The 19,724-nt window shown below is 43.6% G+C and overlaps 1 protein-coding gene across 8 annotated transcripts in view; it reads right to left on the reverse strand.

Annotated features, from left to right (window-relative positions):
* Cacna1e (calcium voltage-gated channel subunit alpha1 E) overlaps window positions 1-19,724 on the reverse strand; it is a 478,307-nt gene that overhangs the window by 56,401 nt on the left and 402,182 nt on the right. For all 8 annotated transcript variants that reach the window (XM_029539216.1, XM_029539219.1, XM_029539215.1 and 5 more), the window contains 6 exons: window positions 18,781-18,940; window positions 17,534-17,663; window positions 16,805-16,864; window positions 15,644-15,750; window positions 3,754-3,765; window positions 1,748-1,844 (listed from right to left, as the gene is read on the reverse strand). In XM_029539216.1, coding sequence (XP_029395076.1) covers window positions 1,748-1,844; window positions 3,754-3,765; window positions 15,644-15,750; window positions 16,805-16,864; window positions 17,534-17,663; window positions 18,781-18,940 — 566 coding nt within the window. The remainder of the gene's footprint in view (window positions 1-1,747; window positions 1,845-3,753; window positions 3,766-15,643; window positions 15,751-16,804; window positions 16,865-17,533; window positions 17,664-18,780; window positions 18,941-19,724) is intronic.

Consider the following 19,724-nt stretch of genomic DNA (forward strand, 5'->3'; position numbering starts at 1 on the left):
AAAAAAAAAAAAAAAAAAAAAAAAAAAAAAAAAAAAAGAATGTCGTGATCCAGGAGGGGAAGGAGGAAAGCAAGGGAAGAAGTCACTACCTTTAAAGACCAAGTTACCCCTGGGAATCTACATGATATGAAACAAAACCATGTCACAGCTAGTCTGGACCCCTTAGAAATGACCTGTCCCTTCCTTCTTCCCTTCTCCCCTCCCCTCCCCTTCCCTCCTCTCTCCTTTCCACCCCTCCCCTTCCCTTCCCTTCTCCCTTTTCCTACCCTTCCCTCCTTCCATTTCCCTTCCTTCCCTTCCCCTTTCATTCCAGCTCCCTTCCCTACCCTACTCTGTTCTGCCTCCTCTCTGCAGATCACAGGTTGGAAAGGGAAGTGATGAGTTGAGATCAGGACAGTTGTGTGCTGTCCTTGGAACAGATGACATTCATTATCAATTAGGGGAACTCAGGAAATGATGGGGATTCTGGACAGCAGGAGAAATAAGCTCTCATCTTTGTCTTCCGCAGCATGCAAAGGAGAATAGTCCATCTCCCAGAGTAACTGCTGGGTTTTTGGCTCATGGCAGCGCTCTTGTCTATACTACAAATGTAGGGTATACAGATCTCCATTTTCTGGGTACAAGAAATTCTAAGAATAGGTATTCTGCTCTGAGTCACTCCAAAATCCTTGAGCTGGACCTAGTACTCATGCAGGTTCTTCTTCATGACCAGTCCCTACACTACGGAGTATATACTGATCAGGTTTAAGAGCCAGAGTTTAGGTCCCTCTCACAGTCTGGCTCAGTGGTGCTGATGTAGACAGACAGGTGCATTTTAGGAAGCTTTTCAGTGTTCAGACAAGGGTGGTCTATGGCTACTCTTTGAGAAGTCCTATGCTAGGCTCATGGATGCTGCAAATGGATAATGAAATCTGATTCCTAGGAAGCATCGTTGGTACTCCAGGAGGATAGAGCTGGGGGTGGGGGTGGGAGTTGGGGGCTGGAGACTGGGCGCTGGGGCTGGGGCTCTCTCTACTGGCTGAGTGGCCTATGAGAATCAGATTGTGAGGCTCTGCACTAGAAGCTGAGGGTCCTCAAGAATTCAAGAAGGGGAGGATCTTTTCTCCCATGGAGCTTCAGATTCTATTAACCATAATATATGAATAGGAAAGGAGAGGACAGTGAGCTAGGTAAGGTGCCAAGCTTCAATGGAGAGCAAGCCCTATGGAAAAGATACCTATTTTTGTCCAGGCCATGGCAATAAGAAGTTTATCCAGGGTAAATCACTTCTCCATGTATTTTCTGTTTCTGCCATAAATAGACTATGTGTCCTTAGGTTACCTAAGGTATCTCAAAAATATGAAGTATTTGTGTGCTATGATACTTTTCTAAAATTATGACTAAAGAAAAATACCTTAGCACACAGACCACTAATACAGAGGGCTTCTGTGATTTCTTCTTTAATGACACATGACGTTCCAAGACAAAGCCATATAGTCTTCTTCCTGGATGACAGACCACTCAAGAGAGGAGAAAACTAACTGGGGCTAGACTGAAGAAGGAGAATCTCACCTGTGAGTTTCTTGGGATGTTAGTTGCTTTCCTTTGAAACAAAGACCTTGGTTTCAATAGATGAAAAAAATATCAATCCCCAAGAGAGAAAAAGAGGATATTCTAAGAATGGATTATGCAAAGGCTAGTCAGCTGTAGCTAAAGGGAGAAGATGAAAGAAAGGTATTGGATGGAAAAAAAACTCTGGAAACATTACCTTCAGCTTGGGTAAGCGCTTGATGGTTTTCAGTGGCCGCAGAACTCGAAGTACCCTCAGAGATTTGATAGTCTTGATATCCCGCCCTTTGTTGGTTCTGTAGAGAGAGGACCCCAGGGAGTCATTTGGAAAGGGGATAAACAGAAGTGGAAGCCACACTATTGCATTAATAACAACAGAATAAATGCAGAGAAGAGAGTAGACAAGAGGTCAAAAACCAGGTCGGTATAGAGCTTATCAGGGGCAAACCAAAGATGCTTCAGGAGTCTCAAATCACTCTCTAGTTGGACATGTACATACATCAATATGCATATGCCCATGTATGTACATCCATGTTCTCACAACTGTTCAACTTATGGTTTCACAACTTCAGACTGCACAACAGTGAACTGTGTTCAATAGAAATGATGTCAAATTGGGATGTTCCCCCACACCCTAATACTATACAGAGAGAAACTCTCTTGCAAGGCTAGGCAGTCAGTGGTGCTAGTCACCCACAAAAATCATGAGGGTAAAGGATTAATCCTTTGCAATATTAATAATATGTGGTTAAGTTGATAAGATGCCCATAACTGTAATAAGTGCATTTTCTATTTAAGGCATTTTCAATTTCCATTGTATTTACTTGGATGGGAGCATATCAAAAAGGGGATGTCTGTGTGTACACATAGAGGAACACACAGGCACACACAGACTTCCACACATATATAGATCAATAATTGCTTCATGTCTCTAGTGGTCAGTTTAATGCAATCTAATACCAAACTGCTAAATAAAAAAGGAATAACATCAAGTAGATACCATGACCAGATGCCCGCCGTGGGCCTCTACTGAGTCTAGTTCAGTCCTTTCCCATAGCGGATTTTTAAGGTATTTGTTGGCTGGAAAGGGAACACTTGAGAGCACATCTTATTGGGGAACTTGATCCAGAAGTCTAGGCTTCTTTCTTCTCCCAGCTCATCCGTGTGGGGAGAACAGAGAAAAGACAGGTGGGAAACCCTCACTGGCTAGGCTGCCACCTCAGAAAAAGCATGTGTGTAGGCATCTTGCCAGAACCGTGGCCCACACTCCGATTATTCCTTTGCTGCATTCATTTCCATTTCAGAAACTCTGTACCTAGCCATGGGCTTCAAAGAACTATCCAGTGGGAACGGGCCCAAGTTGTAGGTCACACCCACCTTTCTCCTGGTCTTATGGGTAATGATACTTGTTATGTATGGTCTCAAAAAAGTGTTTTCTCTTAATGAAGACCTCTTTCTCAGCCCCCCCCCCCAGCTCATCCCTTGAAATCTTTGTATTCAACTCAAATAGCTACAATTTGTAAAAACACGTACATACTGGGGAAATAAGACTCTAAATAGTGAGACCAGGCATGCTTCTTTCCTCACACTGAACCAGATGACTATGATGTTAACACTCACTGGAGAGGGGACTCAAGGACATCAGATGGAGATCACCTGATTTAGCATGCGACTGGCCCTGCTATGCCCAGACTCAGATAGGGAAGTCATAGTTTCCATTTTACAAAAGGCATGGAGTCAATGAATCTCTTCATGTTGACTTTATGCCAGTATAATTCAAAGCTCCCTTGTCATCAAAAGTGATGACCTACATGCCATTTTGAAAGGTAACCCAAATATCTATATTTTAATATGGACTTTCACATCTAAAAGCTCTGGCATGTTTAATAAATTATTTTACCTTTTGAGCACATCTACCTAAAATATGTAAGAGAAACATATAGGCCAAATCCTACCCAAACCAACAGGAATGGTCACTTCCCAAGAAGGCTTGGAAACTGCTCAGTTTTAAGCTTTTGGCTCTCAGTGGAAACATGCCATTCATACAAATTCAACATTCCTTTCTCATTGAGTTAGCTCTGTCTTTCCCAATTTCTTTCCAGCTTCTCCCTCCTCCCACCTAGTCCCCTAAACCTTCTACAAAAAAAAAAAAAAAAAAAAAAAAAAAAAAAAAAAAAAGCGCAAAATAAAAAAAATCATAGTTACCCCAAAGCGTTCCTATGGTGGATCCAGCCAGGAAGCAGGAAGGGAAAAGATGGAGAAAAAGGATAGTCAGAAAACCTAAGGAAGGAGAGAAGCCCTTAAAGCCATGCCAGGCTATGAAGCAGAGGACCATGGGATCCCACCCACAGCCTTGTCAAATCTACATGGCTTTTGAAAGGAAGGACAGAACACCATATGCTCCACAAGCCCTTTTCCACCCACACTGCAAACATTTTTTTGAAAGCAGTAGCAGGGCTTGCCTTCAAAGGTACCTTGGCCGGCACTGTCTTCCAGGGGTCAGGTTAAATGATACTTCTCTAAATGTAAGCTTTCGTGTTTTCACTTAAGAATCTTAAGACAAAATATGCTTCTGGTTACTTTATAAGAGCCAAGCAGGAGGAATGGTATCTACCCTGTGTCAGAAACTCTCAGAAAAGGCATTTCAAGTGGCAGTAGCATTAAATAGCTTCACCTGAAGAGGGATGATGTAACTACAACCAAACAGGGGCACGCTGATGTCTTTCCAGAACTCAGAAGCCAGTATCACTAAATTGCACTCAAACAAGGAAAAGGACTTTTCTTTATCTCGGTGGTATAGAAAAGCTGCTTTTCCTGCAATTATATGAGGCGCTTCTATTGTAAACTGTTTGCTGTACCACTCTTAGAAGAAAAGCTATCTGTTTCAACACTGAGATGAATATTCTTATCGTCCTTCAAAAGTCAAGGGATCTGGGAATTAAATTGGAGGCTTATAACCTGAAATCTTTAATGTGAAAAATTCTAAATGATCAGAGGACAGAAATGTCTTGAGGCACAACTCACATGCGAGTAAAACATCCTTTCATTCCTCTGTATACGTAATGAGCATCTATGGAATCCTCCATCCTTGACAGGCCTTATTCCTACTGGAACAAATGAGCTGGCTAATGTTTTGGAAGATTATCTAGTCTGGTAAAGAAGACAGACCTCATTGCTTCTCGGCCTTTTGGCTAAGATCAAGTGTGAGAAGACAGACCTCAATCCAATAAGCACACAAATGAAAGTAATGATGGAATCATGGTCTATTAATTCACCAATACAGCAACACAGGTCTCTTTCTGTCAGGTGGCATTTTCCTGAGAATATCCTAAGATGTGAGGACAGAGTAGCAGATAGACATACAGCCACGTAGTCTAGGAGCACAGTCCTTTGATTTTACCTTCTGTTTAATCCCAGCCCAACCCAGAAGCCTTTACATCCAACGGCACTGGAAAGGTTCTGAGAGATCAGAGATGCTACCTCATATCAGCATGGCCAACATTTATTTTTTCTTCCACATAGATAAAACACAAAATTTATCACCCTGCACAAAACTCAAGTCCAAGTAGATAAAAGACCTGAACAAAACCCAGACACATTAAATCTAAAAGAAGAGAAAGTGGGAAATAGCCCTGATTGCATTGGTACAGGAGACAACTTCCTGAACAGAACACCAACAGTTCAGGCACCAAGATCAACAATTAATAAATGGGACATCATGAAACTGAAAAGCTTTTTCACAGCTAAGGACAACATCAATAGGACAAAACAGCAGCCTACAGAATGGGAAAAGATCTTCACAAGCCTTACATCTGACAGAGGGCTAATATCCAAAATATATAAAGAACTCAAGAAATTAGATACCAACAAACCAAATAACCCAAGTAAAAATAGTACAGAGCTAAACAGAGTTTTCAACAGAGTAATCTCTAATGTCCAAGAAGCACTTAAAGAAATGTTTAATATCTTTAGTCATCAGGAAGATGGAAATCAAAACAACTCTGAGATGCCATCATACACCTATCAGAATGATCCTACACCTGTCAGAATGATCTTACACCTGTCTGAATGATCCTACACCTGTCATAATGATCCTACACCTGTCATAATGATCCTACACCTCTCAGAATGATCTTACACCTGTCAGAATGATCTTACACCTGTCAGAATGATCCTACACCTGTCATAATGATCCTATACCTGTCAGAATGATCCTACACCTGTCAGAATGATCCTATACCTGTCAGAATGATCTTACACCTGTCAGAATGATCCTACACCTGTCAGAATGATCCTACACCTCTCAGAATGATCTTACACCTGTCAGAATGATCCTACATCTGTCAGAATGATCCTACACCTGTCAGAATGATCTTAAAGATCAAAACCTCAAGTGACAACACATGCTGATGAGGATGTGGAACAAGGGGAACACTCCTCCATTGCTAGCAGGAGTGCAAACTTGTACAATGAGTTTGGGAAACAATTTAGCTGTTTCTAAGAAAATTAGAAAGAGTTATACCTCAGGATCCAGCTATATAACTCCTGGACATATTCCCAAAAGATGCTCCAACATCCCCACAAAGACACATACTCAACTATGCTTATAACAGCTTTATTCATAATAGCCAGAAACTAGAAACAATTTAGATGTTCCTCAATTGAAGAATGGATAAATATAATGTGGTACTTACACAATGGAATACTACTTAGCTAGTAAAGAAATCAACATCATGAAATTTGTAGGCAAATGGATGGAACTATAAAATATCACCCTTAGTGAGCTAACCCAGACCCAGAAAGGTAAACATGGTATGTACTCACTTATAAGAGAATATTAGCCATAAAGTACAGGAAAACCATGCTACAATCCACAGTCCCTAAAAAGTGAAATAACAACGAGGGCTCAAGGGAGAATGCTTGAATCTAACTCAGAAGGAGAAATAAAATAGACATCAGAAGTGGACGGAGAGAGGGAACTGGGTGCGGGGACGGGGAACAATGAGGAGAGGCACTAGGGTAAGGATCAGATGTGGAGGGGGTGGGTTTGGGGGATAAGAGATCTGGGAGAGAGGAGGGAAATCAGTAGAGGGGATATCTCTGGGACAAGCCAAAGAACTGGGATGGGAAAAGTTCTTGGGAAGATTTGGAGGTGACCCAGCTGATACTCCCAGCAGGAGATATGGAGCTTGAAGTGGCCATCTCCTGTAACAAGGTAGGACTTACAGTGGAGGGAGAGGAACACCAACATGCCCACAAAAGCTTCAAACTACAAGATATGCAGGGATAAAGATGGAGCAGAGATTGAGGGAACGACTAACTAATGGCTAGCTCCACTTTAGACCCATCCCATAGGAAAAGAGCCAACCCCTAACACTATTAATGATACTCTGTTATGCGTGCAGACAGGATACTAGCATAACTGTCTTCTGAGAGGCCTCAACTATCAACTCATGGAAACAGGTGAGGAGACCCACAGCCAAACATTAGTCTGAGCTTAGGGAGTCTTGTGTAAGAGTTGGAGATGGAGGGCAGGACTGGGGGGGGGACCTCAAGTGCCTAGGACACCACAAGAAGACATACAGAGCTAATTAACAAATGTAGCAGATGTGCAGCCTGGTCTTCATGTGGTTCCCCTAACAATTGGAGCAGGGGTAGGGTGGGGGGACATCTCTGACTCAGACTGTGATGCCTGCCTTTAGATTCTTTTTCCCGAGCTGGCTGCCTTGTCTGGCCTCAGTGGGAGAAGATACACTTAGTCCTGATTTGACTTGATGTGCTAGGGTGGGTTGGTATCTGGGGGTACTCAGAGAAGGGGAGGAGGATGAGAAAGATAGGGTGGGAGATGGGACTGGGAGGAGAGTGGGGGGGATGTGACTGGGATGTAAAATTAATTAATGAAAAAAGGTGAAAAGCTCACAAAATCTGTGACCTGTTTAAAAGAGTACAAAATAATTAATAGCCAATTTTTCAAACCTGAAGCCTATGTCTGACTGTTATCTTTGCTCAGGTCTTGGAAGTCAGAATGGGCCAAGTATCCCCAATAGTTTGACAGACCTAGCTGTTAATATTAGAATGTACCAACATTCCATATATTTTGACACATTAGGGTATACATACAGTGATTAGAAAACATGGTATGGAACAAAGGGAAATTCTAATCTGCTTACTGCAGAGGAACCACTAAAACACTATAATTTCATAGCATATGTGAGGGCCCAAGTTCAATTCCTGGCACCAGAAACAAACAAACAAACAAACAAAGCAAAACAAAAAACAAAACAAAGCAAAAAACATGGTTCTGAGTTGGTGTTGAGAAGAGCATCCTTACATCCGACCGATCAATCACTAGCACAGGGTCAATACCTATTTGAAAATGGCAATTTGAAATTCGAGGGTTGGAAAAGAATAAACCATGAGCTCAAGGTCATCTTTGGCAACATCGCCCCACAAGTCCAGCCCAAGCTACAGGACGCCCTGCTGCAAAAACAAAAACAAAAACAAAAACAAAAACAAAAACAAAACAAAACAATAAAGCAACATTAAAACATTTAAAAAAGTAAACATAAAATAAATTAACAGAGTCAATGAAAACCTCAGCAATTTCACCATCACTAATTAAAATATATAATTTACACCCAGACAAGGCCAAAGCCCTTTTCCCTCAGATCCCCTGTGAAAGCCAGGGCTCCAGAGATGATGCTTTGCCAGTCTAAGACAGGATGCTCTTCTGGCACTTCAAGGCAGATTGTTTTGCAAACAGTTCATGCACTTTTTCCAAACCATCCCCTTACACCACCAAAACAAAACAAAACAAAACTCCAGAACCCAAAACAAAACAAAACAACAACAAAAACAAACAAACAAAAAAAACCCTCCCAAAAACCCACTTGATAACAGTGTTATTTTTTTGTTGCTAACGGTACAATGAGGGTTTTGTTTTTTTGTTTTTTTGTTTTTTTGTTTTTTGTTTTTACAATGTGTAACTCATTAGTGAACTTTAATGGGTTTAAAATGGACTCTAAGATAATTTCATATGCTAGGATGCCCTGGTCTCACTTTAATTGGGACTCAGTGGGGCCACTCATTTTTTTTCTATCATTTGTTTTCTACGTATTTGCTCTTTAAAATAACAAAACCCTGTGTCCCCGTGCCCCATCACTATAAGAGGAGAATTTCCCAGGTCAGCTGCCAAGTTGTCCTTCATCTCTGTCATGAACAATCATCAGGCCTTCACTGTCATCCTGTTCACTGGGTCCTCATTCCTCCAAGGACATTACTCTTCAGCAGATTTCTGCTAAAAAGTGGGCAGAACAAGGACACTGGGTTCTGAAGAGCCCCTCCTTCTCTTAAGTATCATGGAAAGGCAGCAGCAGTGGGCTGTTGGGGAGTTTCTTGTGGGAAGAGCTAGGCTTGAAAGATTACAAAACAGGAGGCAGAGTCTCAAGCTTAGAACGAGGTCTGTTACTCTGCAAATGTTCCTGGACCGTTAGTTGGTAGGCAACAATAACTACCATTTATTATTCAACTTAAGTGCCTGGTACTGTATTGGACATGAAATATATTTTACCTTATTTAATTCCCACAGGACCAACTATGGTTGTTCCTCATCTCCACTCACATGTAAGGAAGCAGAAGTTCATGGGGGTAAAGAGAGCTAAGACTAAAGATTCAGACACGAGTCTGCCTAGGACATTAGAGCATCTTTTAAATGGGAACCACTGTGATTTTTTTATAGAACAGCAACAGAGATTAGAATTTACTCAGCTCAACCATTAACCTGTCTGTCTTACTCCCCTTCACTGGTATGGAGACTGTTGACAGGAAGGAAAAGTTACAGGTACAACATCAAGATAGATAGGCTTATGGATACTTTTCTCCATCTTCCCTGACTGAGGTAAAGACTGGAGGATCTGTGGAGGAAGTTAATAGGTTGTAACTAGCCACGGCAGCATGGCAGGAGAGAGCTTAACATACTAGAAAAGGTAGTAAACTTGAATTCTACACATTGAGTTTGCTCAGGACCTGGCTCTGCGATTTACTCATTATGTTGCATGAGTCACACCAGCCAGAGCTCTAACCACCAGGCTCTCTGAATGTTATCAATGAAATAAAGAATGCACAGAAATGAGGAGGAAGCCTTTCTCTTTGTATTGCAATACTCATCCTTCTAGAAGTTGTGGGGAAATCAGGTTCAGTTGCCTGCACGCAGAAAGGAAATTCAGTACTTTGACCTTTTACTTTTAGCTGCTGTCTTTTGAGGATTTTTCTCTTCTGCCCCCAGTATCTCTCCTAGTCACCTATGTACCTTAAACCCATAGTTACCTTGTCATCTTTGTTCTGGAACCACAAAACTCATCCTGTACTAAGTATTCGGTACATAGTTCTTTCTTCCTTGCATATTGACCTCAGTGAACTTCTAATACATTGGATACACATCACTCTACTCCAACTGGAAGGTATTTTTGTCCAAGCACCAAGCAGCAGGAGGAGGCAGCAGAGCATCTGTCTGCTAGCAGGTCTGTTATTTAAACTGCAGGAGAGTGACCTGATTTGTATTTCTTTTTAGTCCCTGTGTTCTAAACATAACCAATGACCCTTCATCTTTGTAGGGAGGCCTTGCCGACTGAAGTCTAGTCGGTGCATCTCCACAGCTGCAGACTAATGTATACGGTAAGGTTGCGTCCTGTGAGTACAGACTGGACAGATGCTTAACAGGTCACACAATCTTGGCAGAAACTTCCTAGGACCCATTATACAACCTTCTATCCTGAGAGCTCTACAACCTACTTTTAAGCATGGAGGCTACTATGATGACTTTTCACCAGTCTCACAAAACCAGGCTTTTCCTGAAGCCGTGAAGCCTCACTTCCTATACAGGGTGCTTTTTGCATATGTGTCTGGTTGGTTTAACAACTGGTTACAGTTGGGACCCCTGATTGGACTATTCCATTTAGCCTATTTCTGTATCCACTGGATGAGGTCCCACTTACAACATATCCTTTTCCAAATTTGAGCGGTGAATAAACAAAAATACTTGGGAATTCACACCCATAGGATGTTTACAACTAAACATCCTACAGACTGCTTCTTAGCAGTGTCAATATCACATGTGCTACATTGGTATATTCTGGACCTTAATAACAAGAGCAAGTAGAATGGAAATTCTCTTCCATGTGTATGTGTCTCTCTCTCTCTCTCTCTCTCTCTCTCTCTCTCTCTCTCTCTCCATGGGAATCCCCATTGCAGGTATACAAGCACTGACCAACTTTAGTTTCCTGACCCAGACACAAATTCGATGAAGTAGCTTGAGAAACCAGATTCTTAGGGTCAACATCCTAAGTGCTCACTGTTGGACATTTCCAATTCCTTTCCAACAAAAGCTCTAAATTCACAGTTAATGGGCCACCTGGTGTCTAAATGCAAATTTCAAGCTTCATTTTCTTCCAGAGTAAGAGAAAGAGAACTGGGTGCGATATCTGGCTCTGTAGTAAATAGATCCATTTTTTGCCCCTTCAAGACAAAGTATAGTAATAGCTTTCTTTGGGAAACTCTCCTTTTTAGTTCTAACAGAGCAGTCAAAAAAACACCCCATGTGTGAGGAACTAGTTTAGACCCAGGAATCACTGAAAAAATGGGGGGGTGGGGAGGGGTAAATAGCTAGGTTCTGGTGACAGGTTTATTCTGTATTTCTAAGCCCTTCTGGGTAAATGAGCACATACATTTCAGTTCCAAATAGTCACACCTTTCCAGTGATGTGTGTATCCTCAGCTTCAGAAACACAACCCCCCACAGATGAACTATCCCAGAGGGACAAACGCTGTGGGCCCCAGAAAGCACTTCCAAATCTCAAATTGCCTGTGTCTATGGGTTTCACTGAATGAAATCAGAACCAGCTCTGCTGCGGTGGCTTGTGCTCAGTGCATTCGAGAGACTGTATACCTCTTAGCCACCAGGGCAGGGTGTCAAGTATCAGGAAAGTGACACACTTCAGTGAAAGCTAATATGGGCAGTCTGGTTCCCTCTGGCATCCACAAGCTAGCTGACTCATAGTTTTGCTTCTGGCCAAGGACTAAATAATGAAAGGCCAAGTGTGGCCAGATTCCCTTGTGTGCCAGGGAGTCCTGACCTCACCTCATGCCCTGCTACAACAGCAAACAATTATGGAAAATCCTGGCATCAGTCACCAGAGAGCTTGCCTGACTCTGCCACATAGGAGGTAGGGAAGGTGGAGGCTAAACTATTGACACTTTTTAAATGAAATGTTTAGAGCTACAAGCAGTGATGGCTGCAAATATACCATTTAGAATGCACCCAGAAGCTCATCTGTTCATATAATTCAGCTAATCAAGTAAAATGCTGTACGTAGTGGGCATAGAAAGGGTAAGCTTCATGGTTCAGAGTATAGGCTTAAGGCTCAAGATGTAACCTCGTTTGTGGTTCCCTGACTTGCTTACTATGTATCTGAGTCTGGAGGGCAGGGTAGCCCTGAAGTGTGCGCCTGATGTTCAGGTATCTAGAAATGATGAAGCTGCAGCCATCTTTGCCTTCTCACACCTGAGGCCAAAGAGTAGATAGGATAGCAACAGACTGTAGAGGGACAGAGGACAGCAGGCCTCAGTGTTTCAGGAGAAAATGACAATCATGCAGAGGAGACAAATGTGCCCTTTCTAGAGAGAAGCAAGGCAAAAGGTTTCACAGATCTAGTCATTCATCAGACTTTCTTGAAACCTCAAAGAGGAAAAGACACAGTTTGGGACATTGCTAAAAAACCAAATCTGTCTCCATGTGGATAAAAATAAAAAAACAAAACAGGATAGTGTGGTGAGAGCTTCGGGAGAGCGATTATCAATCTCTGCTAATGTCTCCCGCTCCCCAGTTCCCTGGGAGATATTGGCCTTGGAAGGAGCACCCGATGTTCTCATAAGCACCTTATAACGTAAAAATGGACTGGCAAGAAGAGAAAGGTTGCAATGGGTATTTTTAAACCCAGATATACCCACACTAATAACACCCTACCCCCCACTTTTAACAAGTCAACCAGATAGAATGCCAGGGTTATATTACATTTAATGTCCAGAGAACAGAGATTTCCTCAGCCACTACATGCAACACATGAATATTTATAGAGAGCAAATATGGTGGGAGCTGTGCTCTGCAGCAGACAGACTCTGGACTTTGCAGCATTCTCTGAGTATTTAGTGGGAGTCTGTCCATTGGTCAGGAGCACTGCTCTGGGGAATTGGACTGGCCTCTTTCACTGGCAGTGGTGGAAGGGATAGTAAGGCACTTCTGGTTTCTGGGGAAACCAGATAATGATGCTAGTGTGGCAATCTCCGTTGGTTGCTCACACTGACAAAGCAATCGCTTTTGTGGAAGCCTCACTAGGGGAGGGTTCAAGTTTCAAGAGGGAGGGAAAGAAACTGGGGTATGCAAACGGCTATGTGGGCAGTGAGCAGTCACTGGGGCATACCCACAGGACACCAGAATGAAAGTTATAACAAGGAGATAGAGATTTGAAAGGCCTCCAGATAAACCCAAATATGGCTTCCTGTTGACCTGCTCTCCTGACCATGTAGACCATGGGCTTGGTGACTTCATCCCATTCTCTGACCCAGGTTGCTGGCAGGTGGGACTCTCGGGGATCCTGTCATATGTGGTAGAAGAGCTGAATTCTCTGGGGCCCTCAATAAGGAAAGAGAAAGTATAGAGTTAAGAAGCATAGGTGTATGAGCATCAGGAACTGTTACCAGTGTTACCAGGACCTTAGCCAAGGTGACGCGGGTGAAAGAAGGAGAGAAAGGGTTCACACTTTACAGGCAGAGAAACAAGGAAGGGAAGAGGCATGGCAAGCTAGGAAGAGCGACAACAAAAGAGAACAATGGAGAAGGAGCAAGGACCATGCACAGTTCAGAGACAAATAAAGTGCAACTGCAAGATAAGATATCACTAAAAGCAAAGAATGGATCGTAGCTCATAATCTATCCTACAAACTTGGACCCTGGACCTGGGGGCTTTCTGGAGTCCCCTGTAGTACACCTGACAACAGAGAGTCTTCAGAACTCAGGCTATTAAGTGTCTCCTTGCTTCCAGCACTGAAGCCACCTGCTGCCAGTTCTCAAGGAGCACAAGAGAAAATGAGGCCAAGGACAACCCTAGAGCACACTGGTGTCAAAAGAGCCCAAAGAGAAACATCTGGACACTGGGGCACAGGACAAGATTCATGGGCTTCCCCTCAAGGCCACTTCCTATCCTCCAACCCCAGTACACCAGCTGGTTGCTAGGGACTTAGGCTCAAGGGTTGTGGGGAAGAGGTAGCTGGGTGTAAGCAGTTGAATCTTGGCCCAGCCTTCATCTGTCTTGAATTGCATGTGTAAATTCCACAGCAGCACATGGTTTATTCCTGCTGCCACATTTGGCGTCATGAGGAATTAGAAGGATCAGGCAACAAACATGTACTGATCGTTCACACCAACAGTCCCAGTATTAAGTACTCTACATGCCTTATTTTTTGTCTTCATTTTAAGAGGTAAGAAATTTTAAGAGGTTAAGAAAATTAATATTTTGCTACAATGGATCAAAGACATGAGCTGCAAAGGAGAAGGGCTGGGATCCAAGCTAAGCTTAGACCGACCCCACATGTGTCCCCTTCCTACTTTGGCCCTACCACCTGTGAATTATGTTCTGGAAGTGCTGGTGAGTTCTGCCCACTACACTTTTCTCTCTGTCCACTGTCCAAAGATAGGCAGAGTGTGCTACTGAGAAACAATAATGAAAGATGTATACAAGTGAGCTGAGGAGATGGAAAGAGACCTGGACCTTTTAACAACCTGATGATCATATTTTATTTGTCTTTAACGAACAGCAAACAAGGTGGGTATTCTTAAGGCAAATATAGACCTTAGTGAATCATGCCAAGGAGGAAGAGAAGCTGGGAGTCCCCTTGGTAAAGATGGGGTTGCCATGTGTGTGTGTGTGTGTGTGTGTGTGTGTGTGTGTGTGTGTGTTGCTGTGAGAACCCACACAGGATCTGGATAGGTAGGGAGACACCATGCTTTTGTGAAATCTCTTTGGGAACAGTTCAGCTACATTTACATTACATTTGATTATGTGAAGGCAAAGATGACTCTCCATTGCTCTAATGGTATTGAGATGCCTGTGCACATGGTTGGGACAAGGCACAATGAATACTCTGCTACCATCCTGTCTCAGGGGCACACCCATACTCTGGCTCTGTTGGAGGGCCACCCACCACTCCTGCAGCAATGGGCACAGCGTTCTTCCAGGCTCTGGAAGGTCTTAGACTTAACACAGCTTGGAACTCTCACCTCTGTACACAGCATCGCTGCCCCTGACTACTTAGCTCTTACCCTGCCTATTTAACTGCCAGTGTGGATATGGGATAGACGCTTCCAGTGAAGTGGAGAAAGTGAGTAGAGGACAGTTGTTTTCTAACACATTGGAGATGCGAAGGGCAAAGCTATGGAAACATCTTTCCTTTTCCCCGTATCGTCAAAGCTGCAGCATGGCATCATCAATGAAAGCAGTATCCAAATACCTCCTCCGCCCAATCAGAAGAAGAGGGTGTTCAGTCTTGCCTAGAGGACAAGGCTCCAAAAGCCTGGAAGGATGGTCTTGAGGAATCCTACAAGCTAACCAGACAAAAAGGAACCTGTTTGTGGTAGAAGAGGGTACAAATTGAGCACAGAAGCCTGATATCCAACTTGCTGGGTCATTTCCCTGCCTGGGTAGTTTTGTTTTTTGTTTTTTTAAATGTTCACGGAAGCATCTTTTTTTTCTCAAATGTGTTCCAGGATATTCTTCGCCATGACCAGGATTCTGGGATGACCATTTCTGCTCTGCCTCTGCATCATTCTTCATAATGCCCTGGCTTCTCCCTTCTTCCTACTGATGCTCCTCTATCTTGCTTCTTTGTTTAGGACACATGAACTGGAACTGTAAGACCTTAAGGCCTCTGCAAAGAACTATTGGTAAGCAGACTCTCAGAGTGTTGCTCTTTGGAGACAGGGCCAAATCAACCAGGGCGATAGGAAGAAGAAAGGTAAGGGACTAGAACAGAAAAGTATCTACTTACGCCAGAGCGAATGCTACCAATGCACCAACTACTACCACAAAGTCCAGGATGTTCCAGAGGTCTCGGAAGTACGATCCATCTTGCAGGATCAAGCCTTGGTCTATCATCTGCAGGACAAGGGTTTGAACAGTCATAGATTAGACTCCTGGTGTAATTAACACCTACACCTAGCTTCCCTTTCTCATGGCAAGGGCTCTACTGCCACTGTCTCCATAGATATGATGGTTTGAATGAAAATGACCCCAATATGCTCATAGAGAGTAGCCCTATTAGAAGGTCTCTCTCTCTCTCTCTCTCTCTCTCTCTCTCTCTCTCTTGCCATTATGACAATGGGATAAGCCTCTTAACTGTAAACCAGCCCCAATTAAATGTTTACCTTTATAAGAATTGCTGTGTGTGTGTGTGTGTGTGTGTGTGTGTGTGTGTGTCTGTGTCTGTGTGTCTGTGTGTCTGTGTCTGTGTCTGTGTGTCTTCACAGCAATAGCAACCCTAAGTAAGACAATAACCAAACCCTGGACCTGAGGAGTAAGGAAAGTATCCAGCAAACTCTCTGGATAATGATGAGGTCTGAAAGCTCTTCTCATAATCACACAGTATCTCCAGTTTACAGTGAGGACTCAGACCCCTTCTCAAAGTCATATAGGGTTGAGTCAGACTTATCTGCCATTACAGAATCATGTTATAATCTCCCTCTCCTCTATGTCCCAGAGTTCCAAACACTGCCACACCTGTATGGATGGGTAGAAATCCCAGACAGGTTAAACTTGGAATGAGAGAGTTCTGTTGGGATGTTAGGAGTCTAGAGGGGAGAGGATGTGGCTGGAGCTAGATGGAGTCTGGAAAGACATCTCCCTAACCCAGTGCCAGACATGTTCTCTGAATAAGATGGGAAGTGCATGTGCAAAATTACACCACCCTCAAGCTGTATGCCCACCTACTACTTGCCTCCTGTTCAGGCCATGACAAGAGAGCTACATTACTTAATCACATCCACACAACCATGGCCTACTGAGAACACTGAGGTGAGAGAGGGCATATAGAAGCTCTCTTGGCATTGCCATAGACTAGAGATTGCATTATTGGGAAAGGACCCTAAACTAAAGGAGCTGACCATTGATACAACCAAAATTCGGAGTCCATGTTTTCTCTGGAAACTTTTACCTTTATAACCATCTCAAAGGTAAACACTCCTGTGAAAACATAGTCGAAATATCTCAGGACCTGCAAGACACACATGAACGAGACAAAGAGGACCATGTAAGGTCACTGAGCTCTATGCATAACTGCCCACTGACCTATTCCATCCTGCAAGACCACCCTGTCTCCCAAAAACTCCCACACCAGAACACAGAGAGGGATTTTTTCATACTATCGATAGCAGGCTAAGAAGGGAACACAAGGAAGAAGGGACCAGAGGCCCTGCTTGAACCAAGTGGGCCAGAAGCTATTCCTACCCTTTGACCATAACTTAACTTCTAGGGTCTGAATTGTTTCCCATAAAACTTTCTCTCCAGACCTGTGGGGTTCCCAAGAGATGACTCAATGACTTGTAGTAGACCCACAGTCCCCCTGCATCCACACACATCACCTACGGTTCTATGTTATCGCCTACACCCAGGCCTTCCAATAGCAGCCGAACCCTCTCAGAAGCCTAGCTAATTCTGGGTGTCAAGCCTGCTTCTGCAGTTTAAAAATAGTGGTGTGGTTGTGGGTATGGGAAATGGCTCATACTTGTCTCTGGGGAACAGGCACAACTTCTCTATCTTTTTCATCCCCAGTAACCTTCCTGTTATCCTATCTTGATTCTCTTCTGATGCTGGAGGGAGCGGCTCTGGATAGAAAAGACCCCAGGGCATCAAGAATATTGGCAAATTTCCCCCGTGTACCCACTTTGTTACGCTCCGAGTTAGTTAGGACAGGATCCTCAGCTGCCAGGGCAATGCTGCTGGCCGCAATCACCAAGAGAATGCACATTTCAAAGTAGCGTAGGTTCACAATGTAGTGGCAGGCCCTGCGGATCCTGTGGATGAGAAAAGCCTCTTGAGCTCACCCTGTTGAGCTTGCCCTGCATCGTTCTCATGCCTGCCCCGCATACTTCTCATAAGCCTACATTGGCCTCTTCCAGATAGCCTGGCCCTTGCCAAAGAAGCCACCAGGGAGAACAATTTAATTTCTCAAGCACCACCCCTTGATTTTAGGCCCTGGTGGAGAAAGGTAATCAGATTAGTTAGAGGCTATGTCAGGAAAGCCAAGATTCATTATCTGCACACATGAGTGTGCCAGGAGGAACAGCCATGTGAGACTATGCAATCCCCAGTGGCATGTGGTGTCCTCTGATGCATCTTGGTGTCTTCTCCCTTAAGCAATGAAACCAGGACCTGCCTAGGAAATCATAAAGAACCAAGAAACACAAGAAACAAACTCCCTGATGAGGATGTTCCCATGGCTTCCTGACTGATGGAAGGATCTGTATTCTATGCTACAACTTTAGATGACCTGGCATCTTAACCTGGCTTCCTCCCATCCCACAGGTGTGCTCTCCTGTCTCAGAAGCCGATCTATAGGACAGTTATAGGGCATAAGGCACACACCCTTTTCTCGGTTCCATATTTCTCGAATCTAACATTCTAGATTATTCTCTAACATACCTTCTCCATTCCTCTACATCTGCCCTGGGAGAGGAAAATCTTTTCAAAACTCCATATGCAGAACAGAGGTACCAAACCTTTAAACTCCAGTAGATGTCTGACCATCTTAGGGTCCATAGTGTTTCCTCTTCTAGAATGTCTGGGGACATCCTCAAGGGAATTTCCTTCATTTTCCTTATCCTAACTGCTGATCAAAGAGTAGGGAAGGGTCTTTACCCATGATATTTCTCCTGTATTCTATCTTTAGTTACCCTAGAAACTATGGACACAGAGATGAGAGGCTGTTCAACTTAATGCCCTACCTTCCCTATTGGACTCCAAATATTTCCCTTTCTAGCTACCCTCTGCCAGGAGGACTCAAGAAGATAACAGGGCTCCCTACTTCCTCTCCATCATTGCAGGCTGGCTCAAATTCTCTCTCTCTCTCTCTCTCTCTCTCTCTCTCTCTTTCCTAGTACCATAGTAGGATGCAACAGGAGCATAGCTCACGGGTTAGTGGTGCTGAAGATGAACATAGAGCTATGGGGCACCATGGCTTTGCCAGTCTCCCGCTTCTCCTTCTTCTGCTTCTTCTTCTCCACCTCTTCTTCTTCCTCTTTAGTCTCTGCCTCCTTCAAGGGACTGGCTTCTCCATCCGTCTTGTTGCTAACTGCAAGCAGAAAGGTTTGAATCTTCAGAAACCTGCAGACAGGTATGCTTTTTCATTTCAGTTGGGAACAGGATGGAAGGGATAGGAGGGGATGCCAAGGATGATCCTGGGAAGGTACCCTGACAGCATCCGTCCCCCAAATGAGGACTCCTCCCCAGAGGAGGACTACGTCAAGTCTTCTCCTTCTCATCCCTGCCCATACTCATGTTACATACTACAGCCTTTTGTGTCATAGAAGTAAGAACCATAGCTCCCCTTTTATTGCTGAACTTTTGTAGTGTCAGAAACAATACACTGCTGCAGCTACAAAGCTTTCACAATTTAGAAAGTATGTCTCAGCTCCACATTCTCTTTTAGCTCATCCATTGAACTTTAATTTTCATACTAACCACCCCTAAGTGGTATACACAATTATTCCCATTATACAGATTTAAAAAAAAAAAAAACACCTGAAGTTCCCAGAGTCTGCATGTCTTCCCTAAGGTCATACAGCTAATCTGAAATCCTATACACTATCCGAAGATCTCTGCAGTGGAAGATTTCAAGAAACCATTACTCTTAGCATATGACTTCTCTGGCTGTACCTTCTCCAGCACGATGAATATAGAAATGAAAATGTAATATTCATGTGAATATAGGCCTGTGACTGTGTTCCAGTGCTGGGGGGAAGAAGCAGCCAGGGGTCACGTAGCAATGTCAGGTGGCTGCTTTCTGTTTCTATGCTCAAATAGGAGGTGGGGGGGAGGAAAGCTGTCAGTGTGGAGAGAAAGCCTGGGAAACCACC

The sequence above is a fragment of the Mus pahari genome, chromosome 5, assembly GCF_900095145.1.
Source record: "Mus pahari chromosome 5, PAHARI_EIJ_v1.1, whole genome shotgun sequence".
Classification (NCBI taxonomy): Eukaryota; Metazoa; Chordata; class Mammalia; order Rodentia; family Muridae; genus Mus; species Mus pahari.